We start from the raw sequence: 14,349 nt of genomic DNA on the forward strand, positions 1-14,349 counted from the left end.
GCGTATTTAAAAACACCACTACGGTGGCTCCTCACACCTGCCGGAGCGATATAGGGCTCTTTCTTCCAGTCCACATCTATAGCTATTCGACACATCATGCACGAGCAATTGTCTCCCACGTCTCAGTGCCGCAACTCTATAGAGGATATATGGGGTCCACGAGCACCATACAAGGCTGAATGGCCAAGAAGAGTCGACTACGCTTGGGACGAGGAGCCTGAAAAATGGGTTCAGAGTGCCTGCGTTCTTTGCAGGTGAGGAACCATTTATGATGTATCATGGGCTTGAGCATCATAAGCTAACAAATTGCCCGGCTGCAGTAACGGGTGTGGATTGGATATAGGCCTAAAAGATGGATATGTGGTGGGTGTCCGAGGGCGAGCCACAGACCGTGTAAACAAAGGCCGACTAGGACCCAAGGGACTTCATGGGTAAGTTGTAAAAAGGTTGTGACTAATTATGCCTTGATATGTTTTTCACCGCTAATTGTTTACATATGGAAGTCAATACACAGCAAAGACCGTCTCACACACCCCTTGATTCGCAGAAATGGGCGTCTCGAACAGGCCAGCTGGGATGAGGCAATGGATCTCATAGTGAGAAAATCCAAAAGCCTCTCTTCGACGCTCACGAACCACAGTATCTCATTTTATACATCTGGTCAATTATTTCTGGAAGAGTACTATGCTCTAGCCCTCGTCGGCAAAGCTGGGTTGAACACGCTGCACATGTAAGGATGATCGCGCATGGGTGCTGAGAGAGTGACAGACGCAGCACACAATATTGACCTGATTAAATCACAGGGATGGCAACACGCGGTTGTGCACAGCAACTGCTGCAGCCTCAATGAGAGAATCTTTCGGGTCCGACGGTCAGGCTGGATCATACACAGATATCGACTACACCGATTGTATCTTCATGGTTGGTCACAATATGGCTGCCACGCAAACTGTGCTTTGGTCCCGAATACTTGACCGCCTGGAGGGTCCTCATCCGCCAAAACTCATAGTCGTTGACCCGAGGCGTTCCGAGGTCGCCAAGAAGGCAGTACTGCACTTGGCTCCAAAGATTGGAACCAATTTGGCCTTGCTCAATGGGATCCAACATGTCATGTTTGAGAACAAGTGGGTGGATGCCGATTTTATCGCCAAGCATACGATAGGCGTCTCTGAGTTGAGGGAAACAGTCAAGGATTATACCCCTGAGTACGTTGAGAAGCTCACGGAAGTGCCGGCGGCGGATATTGAGACTGCTGCATACATACTTGGCCAAACACAGACTCTACTTTCGACCGCTCTGCAGGGTGTATACCAGTCCAACCAGGCAACTGCCAGTGCTTGCCAAATCAACAATATCAACCTGATTCGAGGTCTGATAGGCAAGCCAGGAAGTGGTGTGCTACAGATGAACGGTCAGCCGACGGCGCAGAATAACCGCGAGACAGGCTGCGACGGCGAGTTCCCCGGCTTCAGGAACCACCAGAATCCACGGCACATGCAGGAGCTTGCAGACCTGTGGAACATTGACGTTGCCAAACTTCCACACTGGTGCGAGCCCACGCACATCCAGAACATGCTTAACTTCATGGAGCAAGGGTCGATACGAATGTGTTGGATCTCGGGCACGAACCCACTGGTCAGTCTTCCGGACCTACCTCGCATCCGGCGAATCTTTAGCTCCCCGGAGATGTTTGTCGTATGCCAGGACATCTTCATGACAGAGACCGGGCAGCTTGCAGACGTAGTGCTACCTGCGGCTCAATGGGGTGAGAAAACAGGTTGTTTCACCAACGTCGACCGCACCGTGCACATATCACACAAGGCAGTTGATCCGCCAGGAGAGGCTCGGTCTGATCTGGACATATTTCTGGACTATTCCCGACGGATGGGGTTCAAAGACAAGGACGGCAAAGACTTGCTTCCTTACACCACACCGGAAGAAGTGTTTGAGGCCTGGAAACGAGTTTCCGCCGGGAGGCCTTGCGACTACACCGGACTGTCCTATGACAAACTTACAGGCGGTTCTGGCATACAATGGCCCTGCAACCAAGACTGGCCGATGGGTAGGGAGAGGCTGTATGAAGCTGGTCGGTTCTATACGGATCTGGACGAATGCGAGTCGTTTGGGCACGACCTCGAAACGGGCGCACCACACACCGTAGATCAGTACCGCGTCCTGAATCCGGCAGGCAGAGCAATTCTGAAGTCGTGCAGATACATGGCTCACCCCGAAGAGCCAAGTGATGAGTATCCTCTACGCCTGGCGACGGGGCGGAACGTTTATCAGTTTCACACAAGAACAAAGACCGGGCGTGCTCCTGCGCTGCGCAAGGCATGTGCCGAGCCCGAGGTCCGCCTCTCTGAGAAGGATGCGGCAAGTTTCAATGTCAAGGATGGCGATATGGTCATTGTACGGTCAAGACGAGGGGCTGTTGAAGTCAAGGCGCGAATCGGCGATATAATTCCGGGCCAGGCTTTTATTACATTTCACTTTGGGTCCTGGGGCTCGGAAGATGGCAGGGCCAGAGCCGCCAATGACTTGACAATCTGTGAGTAAAAGCCTCCTTATACGCCTGGAGATTTCCCCTATTAGACTAACAATTTCCAGCTTACTGGGACCCTATATCAAAGCAGCCAACGTTCAAGGCGGGCGCAGTTAGGATAGAAAAGATTCCTCCGGACACCAAAGGCCCATGCATCAGGGAGACACAGAGCGAGGCAGCAAAGAATGCCAACAAGCGTAACTTTGCAGATGCCGATGCCGACGCTGCTTCCATGGAGGCGGATCTAGCGGGCAGAGAGCGCCACTTGGAGATATGGCTCGGAGAGTGCCAGGAGTGCATTGTACAGCTGGCCGAGATATACTCCCAGATCATCCCGAGACTGGTACACGATTCCGAGGTTCAGGGCGGGCTGAAGGTGCTCGAGGGGCTTGCCGAAAGCACCCGTACCGAAATTCAGGCCTTTGCCGCCAAGTATGGCGAGAACAAACAGACAGGCCGGAGCCGTGCAAAGGTCCTCCGCGAAGCGCTCTTCCCTAGGGAAGACGAGCCGCGCTCCCCTCATCGGGTGCTGGAGACTTTGCAAGGCCTGAATGTTTATCTGGCGCACATTGAGGGCACTTTGCTTGCGCTGACGCCTGCCTCTGCCGCATTGTGGGACAAGGACTTTCAAGGGGCGGTGGCTGGGGCAAAATCCATGGTCTCTCGGATGAGACAGTGGGCAGAGAATCAGATATTGGTCCGTGGCCCTCAGACACTACTCGTCCCGGCAAAGGCGTTGAGAGATGAACACTTCATAGGGAGGGTCGAGCAGCCGAGGTAGGTGTCACAGCAGAATGGCAAACAATTATTGGTACAGAATTAGTGCCTGTGCTATAACTTTTGATTACTTTTGTGCTCTACCTTCGAAATGTTTTATGCATCACCAACCGCAAGGGATCCAACAGAGCCAGCTTCCAGCTGGTGGTCTCCCGCCCCAAGTTTCGTCGATGCACCGGTCTGGTTGTCCTCGGCATAGAGAGTCACCGATGCGCCTTCGGAGACACGCAGGAAACGAACGTCGCTCAGCTTAAGCCCAGCATCCGCAACCCACATTTGCGTGAAGTTGCCCTTTGCGAGCGACACGCCGGCGCCCGTGGCATCGGGAGAGGCGAAAACTGAGGCGCCGAGTGCCTGCTGAACCACGGGAATCTTGCCAGCAAAGGTAAGCTTAAGGACGTAGGCGGGCGACTGAGCAGGCTGCTGGGGGAGGGTGATGACCAGTGCATCGGCGGCCTGGCTGAAGGCTGTCACATCGATAAAGTCCCCGGCATTGTCTCCCATGAGCTGGACAGACCGCAGGCCGGAGACGTCTACGAGGCGGTCGGAGCCAAGGGCTTTGATGGGGACCTGGCCGCTGCTTGGCCAGCCGAGGACGCTGACGTATAGTACGTTTCCATCCTTGTTGCGCGTGAAGCGCAGGTCGTTGGAGTTGCCCATCATCGGGCCAGTGAATGAGCCGCCGCCGGCCTTGGTCGGGCCCTCGCCGTATATATCCCAAGCACGGGTGCTGTAGATTGACTCTCCGTAGCGGGCAAGATACGTCCCGATGTCGCGTAGGACTTGCTGCTGCTCCGCAGGCATGACGCCCGCGGCGGTGGGTGAAACGTTGAGCAGCATGTTGCCGTTCTTGCTGACGCGGTCCAGCATGGAGTGGATCATCTGGGTCGAGTTGTAATAGCTGATGCCTTCGGTGTAGCTCCAGCTCGTCGCGCTGATGGCATCGTCGGTGAGCCAGTAAGGGCGCTCGAGCTCGGCGGGGCCTCCACGCTCCCAATCTGCGACGGCCGACGTGGTGCGGAAGCCTTGATCAAAGTGCTTGTAGCTGGTGACGACCTCCTTTCCCCAACGTTCACCGGCGTTGAAGTAGTAGGCCAGGTATTTGAGTCGTTGGCTCTCCTCAATGTTGCATGGGAACTTGGGGTTTTGGCAGTAACCGGGGCTGTCCAGGGAAAAGTCGTTCCAGATCATGTCGGGCTGAACATGATCGATGACCTCGCGGGCCTTGTCAAACCAGAGCTGGTCGGATACGTTCTTGGGCAGCTGGCCAAAGAGCTTCTGCAGGCTGGGGTCAGTCTGCTGCGGGGCATCTTCGAAGAATCCGTTGTGGTTGAAGGCTTGGTGCAGGGCCACGACCAGCTTCAGTCCATTACCCCTGACCAGGCCCGCGAACAGCTTGAGCAGGTCAATCTTGGGTCCCAGCGCGACCGAGTTCCACTCGTTGACCTCGCTCTTCCACATGGAGAAGCCATCGTGATGCTCGCCGACGGGGCCGGCGAACTTTGCTCCCGACGCCTTGATGACCGCCATCCAGGCCTCAGGATCGAAGCTACCGCCGTCGGAGGCGATCACGGGCTTAAACTGGACAAAGTTCCCCTGGGCGTCGTTCCTTCCGGTTATGAAGTTCTCGTACCCCCACACCTCGGGCGGGGCGCCGTAAGTGGTGGTGTGGTGCCTGCGCTCGCTGGTGTCGGGCAGGTAGACGTTACGGCCGTACCACTCGCTGCCAAACTGCGGCACCGTGAAGGCGCCCCAGTGCCAGTACACGCCAAACTTGGCGTCCCGGAACCACTCTGGCGAGGCATTGTGTTGGTCGGTCGACGGCCACGTCGGCTGGTACGTCTGTGCAAATACTGCCGAGTGCAGCAGGAAGCTGGCGGCGGTTGAGAATGAGACTCTCATCTTGACGTGGCAGTATGTGTGGCAGGGAACGTGGTAGGTTGTTGTTTTTGCTTGACAAAACCTGCGTATCCAGGAGTCGAGGTATCATGGACGGCAGCGACAGCCCCCCAGCTTCACTCTTATACATAAGAATCTAACTGTGTGACTGCCACAAGCACCAAACCATGGCCATGCCACACATATGCTTCTCCGCCTCTCTCCATGATAAGGGGGCCATTTATTGACTGTAGTCCCCATTTCGGCCCCGTAACCCCCGACTTGACGTAGTAGCATGTTGCGGGGGTGATGATGATTGGGGTCCTTGGCAGGTGTTCTTGCGACCGTTGCAAAGATTGTTATATTACTACGTAGCTTCCATTGGGAACTATCGTCTACCACGTAATTATATGGCAAGATTGGTAGGTATACTTGGAACCAAAGTGGGGTATGCAATGCGCGGGAGGGAACGATCAAATCGAACGTAGCAATGGTTCAGGGGCAGTACGAGTGACGGATGAGGGGGCAGGCAGACCAGGGGTACAGTTCAACCCACACCTTGAGTACCGTGAAGCCGACGGTAATATCTTAGAACCGACGGTCAAAATATGCGCTCTATACGCATGTTGCCGATTCGATCCCGGTTTTTTTTTTTTTTGGTTTTTTTTTTGTTGGTGGCTATACACTCCACCGGCACTAACTACTATTTGCCACTTCGTATATGGTAGTCTTGGTGAACATCTCTCTCTTGACAAAGATTTGCACCTATTCGGTATAGGATCCTACTTCAGAAGGTAGCATTGTGGCCGCATCAAGGATCCACCACCAGAAGAATCACGCGACTGGGGCTCTGGGGCAGCGTGTAGAACCACGTATGTCGCATTTCTCCGCAAACAGGCGATTACCAAGGTAATTAATTGTTGTGCCTAGGTGTTTTATCACAGTCAGTGTGTAGCGAGCAGTTGTGCTTTGCCGCGCATAATTAGAATGCCGCGGCAGACGTCTCGCCATGACCTACCACAGTGCAGACGGACTGGCATCATACGTCAGAGCTTGCCCTTTGGTGGGATTTTCATCGATTGTGAATGGGGCGGCTAATGCGCTTCAACCGCGGTGAAACGAACATCGAGACAATGTTGAGTACAATGTAAAATCTTTGTCGGGCCGTGTTTCTGGCCTTGGGAAATCAAAATTTAGCATTCAATCTGTCTGAACACCGTGTCTGTGGCTAGCCGAGGCTTTCCATTTGTTCTGTGAGGCGGCGTGCCTCGTGCGTATCTTTTCTTTTGTTTAGGTGCGCAGCCAGAATGAGGCAAGTTAACGGGGAAAACGACTTGATACTACTAAGCTATGTTGATATTTGGTTTCCGATGGTGCCGATGGTGCTAGCAACCAAGTTTTGTTTTGTTGTATAATGTGCAAAAGACAAGTTGCCGTGTTGCATCTATCAAGAGAAGATGGAGGCTGGGGGGACAACCCAGGGCACCAACCATTAAAGAAGATTCTTAATTAATTACCCTGCACACTTTTGCGTCGCTGGTCATTCCACATCCTTGCCAGGAACCTGGTGGTCTTGCTTGCCAGAATAGTAGCTAGTGCTAGGATATTACTGCAAGGGTGTGACACCCCGGAGTGGCGAGGGAAAGAGTACAATTAAGTACCTAGGTATCTAAAGGGGGCCCATAACGAACAGCCCCGAGTACCTCCCTACCTAACCCCCAACCTTGGTGGTTGCAATAAAATTGCACACCTACTTGTACTTAGGTGGTAGGTACCTTACACAGGGTTGGATTGTGGGAGATCGGCTTCCCCACTTCTACTCTCCACGGGCTATCATCCGAAATCGCAGACCGCCCCATCTTCCGTCCTCCGTCCCCCAATCCGAGGTCAACTTTTGGGTTTCTGACATTCCTTCTCCAAGCCGGCAGGCCGTAAAGGTTCTCATTCAGTTGCCTTCATCTCTCAAATCTTCGTAGGGCTTATATTCGGTTCCATTTTTCAGCGAATCGGCGCTGGTCTCTGGCCCCTGCCAGAGCCAACGGCATCGCTGACACGGCGTTTTACGACTGTTTCCCATCATTTCGTTCTAGTCTAGTTGCCAACACCCAGCAATACGGGTCGGTCTGCGGAGCTGCGGAGCAGTAGCCTGCTGTACGCTACCTACCGCCTGCATAGCGAACCTCCACCCTATGACAACATACTAGGTATATCGACGACACCCTCAGAGACGTCCCTTCGAGAGCCTTACGATGCCACCACCGAATACGCCCGAAGAGGGCCTTTTGCCTCCAGGCGGTCGCCATCGCATGCAAAACAACTATAATGGTGTTGAGATGATCGCCACCAGCACCGACCATGAAGATCGGGATGGTGGGGTTCGAGAGGACTACGCGCACAACGATGAGAATCACAGTCTGGCAGTTCTAAACCATGCGCCAGAGCCAGCCATGTCGCTCGAGCCAGAGCCGGCAGCATTACCACCGAGCTTGGATTGGCCAGCTCTTGAATACGTGGGGGAGGTCAGCCAGAATTTATGGTGCCCCATCTGCCAAGCTCCATTGGTTCTGCCTGTTGTTACCAGGTGCGGTCATGTCTTCTGCTCGGGCTGTTTTGACGGGCTCCTTGAGCACAGCAATAAGTGCTGCCCTCTGGACCGCAAGTCGTTTTCTCGGGACCTGGAACGCGGTCGCTTTCCCGCGAGACCAGCTCCGCGCATCATACAGAACCTGCTTGACGAACTGCAAGTGAGATGTCCGAACCGGCGTTGCAACAAAGTCGAAACACGAAGCTCAATAAAGCGGCACTATGAAAGGGAGTGCAACTATACCAAGGTGCCATGTTCTGCCCCTTCCTGTCAGAAGCTGGTTGCAAGGATGGATGCTGGCGAGGGCTGCAAGCATATGATAGTCCAGTGCCCCCAGTGTTTTAGCCTCATCGAGGCTTCGGATGCGGACGATCATTGCGAAAACGACTGCATCAGTGCGGCAAGGGAGTGCGAACATTGCTGCTCCTCAGTGCTGCGGCATCGGTATGCTGTTCATTTGCAGCAAGACTGTCCAGAAATTCCGAGACCTTGTGAGTACGCTGCTTCTGGGTGCACATACAAGGCAAAACGTTGCCTCCTTGGGGAGCACGAGCGTGGTTGTGCGTTTGGCGCCGTCGCGCGCATGGAGCAGAGCTTTCGAAGGGAAATGGCCTCGCTTCGAGACTTGGCAGATAGCCAACAGATGAAGCTTGAACGGCAAGAGATGGTTATCCAATATTTGACAGAGCGACAGGACAGCTTTCATCGCACGGGCCCTGGCGAAAGCATCATTAATCCCTCCAGATCTATGGACTTGTTGAACCGACCAGTTCCTGAGGCATCCAGCACGGCAAGGCGACACAATTCTGCAGCGCATCTTTCAGGCGATGCTAGCTCACTGGCAGACAACGCAAGTGGTCACAACAGAGGAGATGCTGTAAGGGGCCCATGGGCCAATCCACCTTCTGGGCCCTACAGTGGCGACGGCATGCAAAATGACGCGCACGGCTTCATACTTGCAGGTCTGACAAGCTGCGAGGAGCGTGTAGAAAGCTTGCAACGGCGTTTGGCCGAGCAGGATGCAAGACAAAGTCAAATGCTTGTCAATGAGATTTTGCCTGTGCAGGACCAGCTCACGGAGCTGCGGACGGCCATTGCTGGGATCGGTATGGACTTGCGGTTTGTAATCGCTCGTCAAAAGTCCATGTATAGTGGCAGTATGAATCGGCTCAACACTGCGGCCACAAACGCAGTAGCTCCCGTTGGAAGTGGCACTTTGGCGGCCGCCCCTGAGCCTGGCTCAAGCGGACAGGGCACTAGTGCGAACGACAGGTTGTTTGATTCTGCAGGCAACTATGGAGTGATGCAACCCCATGCAATCACTCCTCCACGTCTTTGATCTGCATCGCGCTAGAAGTTTTGTTGTGGTGCTGTTACGAGGCTCCTGGAGGCTGCTTGCATGGGGCACTTTTCAAGCCGGAGAATGATATTATGAGTTGCTGTTATTTTCCTGGGATTACTTTTGATGACTTATTATGTTTAAAAGGGTGGCGCATAGGTATGAGGCACACGATACGGACTTGTTGACGTTTTCAACTTTGATACCAACGGATAGATCTTTTACTGGAGCTCAGACCAGAACAGCAAGCAATTCCAAAACATATATGCACCGTCCACAGGTGACTATTACCTGACTTGATCAATTACGCCTGCATGACACTTATAAATACCAAATCCAGTAGCTAGTTAAAGGTTAAAGTGGCTTCTTGTCAGTTCTGCTCCGTATAGTTCCTCTGTGACAGCCTGTACATTATACGTTGACTTGTACACACGGAGTCTCGGAACAAAGATGGAATGGATTATAAAGCTTCTATACCCGGCCCACCCCACTTAATCGCCTTAAGACGCCTGCTTAGTGGGGCACGTTCAAAGGCCAGAGGATGAAGGCCCGAGGAGCTCCCCATGCTCACCCACCCCCGCCACTGGTAACATCAGACCCGGCCTTCGTCTGCCTGCCTACCTACCCTAAAGTCCAGCCTAGACTATTCTAGAGAAGGGGCTCCAGTACGTCAGAGAGCCGTTTACAGGCAGCCATTAATTTTATCATCATCCTACAAAAACCAGCATAGATCTGCCACAGCCTCCTTCCCATCAAGAGTTCTTGAATTGCTAGTGATCCCACAGCGGATCTTATCACAACCGAGCCAACTTTCCCGAATTCTGCCGCCTTACCAAACAGCATAAGAATGGGTCCCGACGAGCAGGAGCCAGAGCCTACACTGCCGCCCGCAGAGCAGGTGAGCTCCCCATCGCGAGCCTCTCCGGCGAGACATACTCCCAATCTAACTCGTGTGTAATCTTCCTAGATGCGAGCACGGCGACTGGCGAAACTGGGCGCCTCGACAACTTCGTCTTCCTCCGCAACGGCGACCGAAGGCAAGTCTGATACGAAAGAGAACGAGTCGCCGAAGCCCTCAAGCGACAAGCCTTCGTCTTTGGTGGCCTCGACCTCGCAAACCAACGACACCAGACAAGCCCCAGAAGCTGGTTCCCAAACACCAACACCCGCCGCAGCGCCAGCAGCACCCAGATCCCAGCCTGCCGCTAAGACGGCAGCGGAGCCAGCAACGCCGGCATCTCAAGGTACCAAACCTCAGGGCGTCATTATACCCAAAAGACCAAAATCCGATGTTGATTTGCCTGCAGTGCGACCGCAGAAGATCCAGAAACAGGAGTCCCCCGAAGACTGGGCCGATAGGACCATCTCGCATTTCTTCAGAGTAACCCTGGACCCAAGCAGAAAGACCGACGTATCCGGTCACCCTGTAACATACCTACCGAATCTCGCGAGCGAATTGCAAGAGGATGGAGCGAATGACGAAGCCGAGGGTCGGAAGCCTCTGCTGTCCCAAGACAACCTGGACGGCACCATACTCGAAGCAGCCTCGGCCTTCCCTCACAACAAGCCGCTGCTGGATTACCTGTTGCCATGCTGGAAGCGCATTCTCCGCTTCTCCAAATCCCCGGCTATGCAACGTGACCCACCCCCTGAAAGATTGGAATTGGTCAAGGAGGCTAGGCGATTATGCATGAGTAACGCGTTATTTGCGCTCACGGTCCCTGACCTGTTTGGGTTCGTGATCATGATTCACCGCTGCTCGGCAGCAGCCAACCATATTCGTTCTATGTTCGCTGACCTGTGCCACGGCGGAGTTATCTAGACGCGAGGAGAACCCCCGGCACGACACACTTGTGCCGTACCTCCTCAAGGGAATGGACAATGAGGCCGGTGTTTGTCTGGACTTCCTCGCTGAACTTGTGTCAAGGTTTGACGAGGACGAATCCTATGCCGACATCCTTGTCCGCTCCATGGTCGATATCAGCGCTAAGGTTGCCAATATGACTATGGCGGACGATTACAGACCAGGCATGAACGTATGCGTGTTTACTTCCAAACGTCTTCTTTCTTGCCGACATACCAAATTACTGAAACTATTGATTATAGGTCTTAATTATGTTCTCCAAGTACAAAGAGATTATGCAGGCTTTGGTCAAGGATGAGCGCTTCGTCAACAAACAAGCACCTGCTCCGAGAATCGAGCTGGACTCACTACTGGGTCCCTTTTTCCGTTTATCACCGTTGCAGAGCGACATGGCCAAATCTTACTTTCCTAACGCAGACAACATGAACGAGGGTGCTGTTCGCACTGCCCAAAACGCGGTCCAAGTAACATTATCCGCTCATCAATTCGATCTGATGTCCGTCATCAACAATTTTGTACGGGCAAACGAGGAGGTCAGGGGTCGTGTTCTTGATTGGTTTGCTCATGTGGTGAATTCGAATCATAAACGACGAGCAATGCAAGTTGACCCAAAGGAGGTCTCATCCGACGGTTTCATGCTCAATGTGACCTTTGTCGTAAATGAGCTATGCCAGCCTTTTATGGACACGACATTCTCCAAGGTTGGCCGCATAGATATCGACTATCTGCGCCGAAGTCCCCGTGTGGATCTCAAGGAGGAAACCAAGCTCAACGCTGACCAGCAGCAATCCGACGCCTTCTATGCTGAGAAAGCGGAGGGGGCCAACAACTTCATATCCGAGATTTTCTTCCTTGGATTGGCGGCACACAATTACGGGACCCAGGCAATTAGCGAGAAGATGAAGACTATGGACAGGGCCATCAGAAACTTCAGGAGAAGCATTGAGGAGTTTGAGACAGAGCGGGAGAACTTTGCCAACACCGTAAGCCCCACCCAAAACCTTGGCTCACTGCAGCTCGCATCATTCTAGCTTACACATAAGCATGAGGCTAATGACGTACCTTCACAGAGACCAACACAGCTCGCAGCGTTTGACCTCCGCACCTCTCGCTACCGCGAGGCGCTGGAGACAAGCGTGGCAATGAAACACGCGACCAACGGTGTATTGACCGACGAGAAGATGCAGGCGAAATCGATAACATTTATGAGATATGTCACGGTTTGGCTGCTTAGGGTCGCAAGCCAAAGTGACTATACTCCGGAAAAGCGATTACAGTATGTTGGCATCTTTGTTGACCCCCTTTGAAGACACTGTTTCACCACCCATACTAACTTTACCAAAGAGTGCCTCTTGCAAGTCCACCTCCAGAGGTTTTTTGCTGTCTTCCGGAATATTCCCTGCAGATCGTGCTGGACAATTTCAAATACGTTTTCAAGTAAGTTTGTCAATATCAGCCGGTTCTTGGGATAAACACTTACCGACTTTCACAGCACGATGCCGCAGATCCTTTTGTCAGCTGTTGGCGACGAACTGACAGTCCTTTGCGTCACACTACTGGAGTCTTCGGCCTACATCCGAAATCCTTACATGAAGGCAGCCCTGGTTACGCTGCTGTATTTCGGGGTGACGCAGTTCTTCCGGCATTGGAAGAGCGGTGTGATGACCGACGTGCTGATGAGCTCCAAGTTTGCCAACGACCATCTGCTTCACGCTCTCATGAAGTTTTACATCGAGTGCGAGTCCACCGGAGCCAATTCCGCGTTCTACGACAAGTTCAACATTCGATACGAGATATCCTACATCATCCAGAAAGTGTGGCCTAATCCCCACTACTCGAGGCAGCTGAGAGAACAGAGCAAGACCAACAAGCCATTCTTCGTTCACTTTGTCAATATGCTGCTCAACGACGCGACATATGTGCTCGATGAAGCATTGACCAAATTCCAAAAGATACATGAGCTTCAGGTGGAGCTCAAGGAGGCACATGGCATGTCGGAAGAACAAAGGAGACAGAAGCAGGACGAGTTACAGACCACAGAAGGCCATGCGACTTCATACATGCACCTCACCAACCAGACTGTGGCGATGATGAAGCTCTTCACTGATACACTTGACGATGCCTTTACGATGCCGGAGATTGTCCAGCGGTTGGCAGGCATGTTGGACTACAACCTGGAGCTTTTGGTTGGGCCCAAGTCGAGCAAACTGAAGGTGGACAACCCGCAGCAGTACCGTTTCCAGCCCAAGACACTCCTTGCGGAGATTACGGACATTTACTTGAATTTGGGCGGAAAACCGACCTTTATTGAGGCAGTGGCGGGCGATGGGCGTTCATACAAACCCGAGACGTTCTCGGCTGCATCGCGCATCATGGCCAACAGGGGATTCGCGGATCCGGAAAAGCTTAGCAGATGGGCTCAATTAACGGTCAAGATTGCGGCTGCCAAGGAACTCGCGGACCAAGCGGAACAGGACTTTGGCGAGATTCCGACCGAGTATGAAGATCCGCTCATGAGCGATCTGATGAAAGACCCGGTGAGGCTGCCGTCAGGCAACATTGTGGACCGTTCAACCATCATGCAGCATCTGCTATCAGACCCAAAGGATCCGTTCACTCGGCAACCTATGTCTATTGAAGATATCGTGCCGTGTGACGACTTGCGGGTGGAGATTGAGAAGTGGAAGTCGGGGAGGATGGCAGCAGCAAGAGAGAAGCTGGCGGCCATCGCTGATGGTACGGCATCTGAGGAGTTGGCCCGAGCTGCTGCAGCTGATCCGGATGCCATGGATACCTCGCAATAGCCTCTTGGGGAGTATGAAGTGCGAAGTAGACTGTGGGGTCCCGCAGCTGTCCATGGTACGGCTGGAGCTTAAATTCTACAAGTGTTCGTAGATGAGAAACACGAGGTTTCGGAGAGGACGGAGAAATGGAAACGGTTGACGAATCAGACGTCTGTGGCTTGTACAAAGAAGGGAGCGCTCTGATTCAAGGATGAATTCAATTCAAACCTATGATTAGGTAGACGTCGTGACACCGGGACTGCGCAGCATAAACACGGAGTAATTTGCATTCAAGGCTTTATTTTTTCTTGGTACGCGTCGCGTGTTATGGTTGGGGACAGTTTGCGGCAACGTACTCCACAGAAGTTACATATAGCAACCAACCCATGGCTTAATTTGGATGTAATTAATTAGGTAAGGTAGGTACCTAGGTAACTATTTTGGGGATAGACCATCCCCCGCCGGTAAAAGTTGGAATTAGCATGCATAAAAGAACAGACGGAAATTCCTTCCACTTTTTTTTTCTTTCGCCTTGGGCATCGATGCCGCCCCACTAGGCTACAAGACCCCTGCAATCACAAG

At 53.0% G+C, this 14,349-nt stretch overlaps 4 protein-coding genes across 4 annotated transcripts; 3 read left to right on the forward strand and 1 right to left on the reverse strand.

The window, feature by feature from the left end:
- Positions 1-96: 96 nt before the first annotated feature.
- Positions 97-3,323, forward strand: MGG_12742 (formate dehydrogenase subunit alpha; the record flags this gene model as incomplete). The annotated part of the gene is made up of 5 exons (XM_003716668.1): positions 97-254; positions 321-431; positions 515-730; positions 804-2,548; positions 2,608-3,323. The coding sequence occupies 5 exons, from the start codon at positions 97-99 to the stop codon at positions 3,321-3,323; spliced, it is 2,946 nt and encodes a 981-aa protein (XP_003716716.1).
- On the reverse strand, positions 2,698-5,644 carry MGG_03257 (plasma alpha-L-fucosidase). The gene has a single exon (XM_003716669.1). It carries the CDS (start codon positions 5,219-5,221, stop codon positions 3,416-3,418), a length of 1,806 nt encoding a protein of 601 aa, XP_003716717.1. The 5' UTR covers positions 5,222-5,644; the 3' UTR covers positions 2,698-3,415.
- Positions 5,645-7,001: 1,357 nt separating this feature from the next.
- MGG_03256 (uncharacterized protein) lies at positions 7,002-9,505 on the forward strand. Its single transcript, XM_003716670.1, has one exon. The coding sequence runs from the start codon at positions 7,447-7,449 to the stop codon at positions 9,118-9,120; it is 1,674 nt and encodes a 557-aa protein (XP_003716718.1). The 5' UTR covers positions 7,002-7,446; the 3' UTR covers positions 9,121-9,505.
- Positions 9,506-9,681: 176 nt separating this feature from the next.
- MGG_03255 (ubiquitin conjugation factor E4) lies at positions 9,682-14,347 on the forward strand. The gene is made up of 8 exons (XM_003716671.1): positions 9,682-10,018; positions 10,088-10,364; positions 10,428-10,854; positions 10,943-11,156; positions 11,227-11,967; positions 12,055-12,260; positions 12,329-12,421; positions 12,477-14,347. Exons 1-8 carry the CDS (start codon positions 9,968-9,970, stop codon positions 13,786-13,788), a joined length of 3,321 nt encoding a protein of 1,106 aa, XP_003716719.1. The 5' UTR covers positions 9,682-9,967; the 3' UTR covers positions 13,789-14,347.
- The last annotated feature ends 2 nt before the right edge of the window (positions 14,348-14,349 follow it).

Source organism: Pyricularia oryzae, chromosome 4 (genome assembly GCF_000002495.2).
Source record: "Pyricularia oryzae 70-15 chromosome 4, whole genome shotgun sequence".
In the NCBI taxonomy this organism is placed as follows: Eukaryota; Fungi; Ascomycota; class Sordariomycetes; order Magnaporthales; family Pyriculariaceae; genus Pyricularia; species Pyricularia oryzae.

What these genes read in the sequence shown, in the direction of transcription:
- MGG_03257 (XM_003716669.1), bottom strand. Translation starts at nt 5,221, where the DNA reads ATGAGAGTCTCATTCTCAACCGCCGCCAGCTTCCTGCTGCACTCGGCA.
- MGG_03256 (XM_003716670.1), top strand. Translation starts at nt 7,447, where the DNA reads ATGCCACCACCGAATACGCCCGAAGAGGGCCTTTTGCCTCCAGGCGGT.
- MGG_03255 (XM_003716671.1), top strand. Translation starts at nt 9,968, where the DNA reads ATGGGTCCCGACGAGCAGGAGCCAGAGCCTACACTGCCGCCCGCAGAG. An exon ending in CACTGCCGCCCGCAGAGCAG is followed by an intron (nt 10,019 to 10,087) that starts GTGAGCTCCCCA and finishes TAATCTTCCTAG; the next exon opens with ATGCGAGCACGGCGACTGGC. An exon ending in ACTCCGGAAAAGCGATTACA is followed by an intron (nt 12,261 to 12,328) that starts GTATGTTGGCAT and finishes ACTTTACCAAAG; the next exon opens with AGTGCCTCTTGCAAGTCCAC.